This window comes from Phytophthora parasitica (genome assembly GCF_000247585.1).
Source record: "Phytophthora parasitica INRA-310 unplaced genomic scaffold supercont2.505, whole genome shotgun sequence".
NCBI lineage: Eukaryota > Oomycota > Peronosporomycetes > Peronosporales > Peronosporaceae > Phytophthora > Phytophthora nicotianae.
Window position 1 is genome coordinate 1 of NW_008649491.1, and position 1306 is coordinate 1306.

The 1306-nt window shown below is 41.3% G+C and overlaps 1 protein-coding gene across 1 annotated transcript; it reads left to right on the top strand.

The window, feature by feature from the left end:
- Nucleotides 1-193: 193 nt before the first annotated feature.
- PPTG_20344 (hypothetical protein) lies at nucleotides 194-496 on the top strand (the record flags this gene model as incomplete). The annotated part of the gene is made up of 1 exon (XM_008919112.1): nucleotides 194-496. One exon carries the CDS (start codon nucleotides 194-196, stop codon nucleotides 494-496), a length of 303 nt encoding a protein of 100 aa, XP_008917360.1.
- Nucleotides 497-1306: the final 810 nt, after the last annotated feature.

Consider the following 1306-nt stretch of genomic DNA (forward strand, 5'->3'; position numbering starts at 1 on the left):
TTTTACGGTAAATCGGCTTTTGCTTTCTTATTTAAGTAAATCTATACTTACGAGACGTACGTATAGTTAATCTAAGTTAAAACAAACTACGCTTCCTCATACACGTGCGCTAACGTGTAAGCCGAAGTAGTCGGCACGTAGCAAGCCCATTACACATGACGCTCTTCCTGAGCACTCACCTGGCTCCTTGGACATGTCTTCCGTCCCTGCCTTCGCTTCTGAGGTGCAACTCCGCATCCACTGCACTTATCCCTCACGTCGCCCTTCCTTGGCAGCTGCTGTCCACGCCCTCAACCTCGCACGTCGTCGCCCTCGTCGACCTCGGGTCATCAACGCGGCTCCAATCTTTAACTTGTTCTCACACCATGTACGCCACACCATGTGTACCTATATCGCAAAAGGATTCACCCAAGCCTGGGTCAAATACCGGATTCGATCCCAGCACCCGGCCACAACCTCCTGGCCAGTCGACCAGCAACCGGACTCGAGACAGTAGATAATATATTAAATCTGATATATATTATTTTGTAGAGTTATGTATAGAAAGGTTAATTGTGGGAATTGAATTAAATGTTAAAAAAATATGGGGTGCATGTTTATTAATGAGTTTATGTAATGGGTTTGTTTAAAGTGTAAATTTATATGTATTGAAAAGTAAAAAATCGTTTTGAGAGTAATTGGGCGGGGTTTACATGTATATAAGTAGTGAAGTATGTAGTGATGGAGTGTGTAATAGGATTGAACATCGGAACAATAAAAAAAGGTTGGAAGAAAGTGTAGATAAAAAATTGTAGTGTATATAAAGACATGAAAAAATAGATAAATATTATGTATATAGACACAAACGTTTAATTATGTATTTAATAAAGTTAAGTGCAAAGGTAATAAATATGAATTTATGGTTGCTATATAAAAAGAATATTTAGGCGGTGTTTGGATCCAAAAATAAATCACTATTTAAGGCCTCAAATCGCGATTATTGGCTTATCGTGATTTGTCGAAAAATTGTGTTTCCAAACAGGACAGCAATCTTCAGAATCAAAGTGGAATCTGTAAATCGCAATCTTGGGGCAAACATGGCGCCTCCAAACACCGCACAAAAGATCCTGATTTAGATCGCGATTTCAAACTTTCTACTCTGACCAGAAAGTTTTTATCGCGATCTTCCCTCGTGGGGGCGCCTAAACATGGCGTCTGAGTGTCTGTCGATCCGCGTTGTCACGGGCAGCGCAAAAGCGCCTGAACACGGGCTTTGTCATGCGGTAGCTTCGGAACATGCGTGTCGGATTTCCTTCAATGAGCTCAG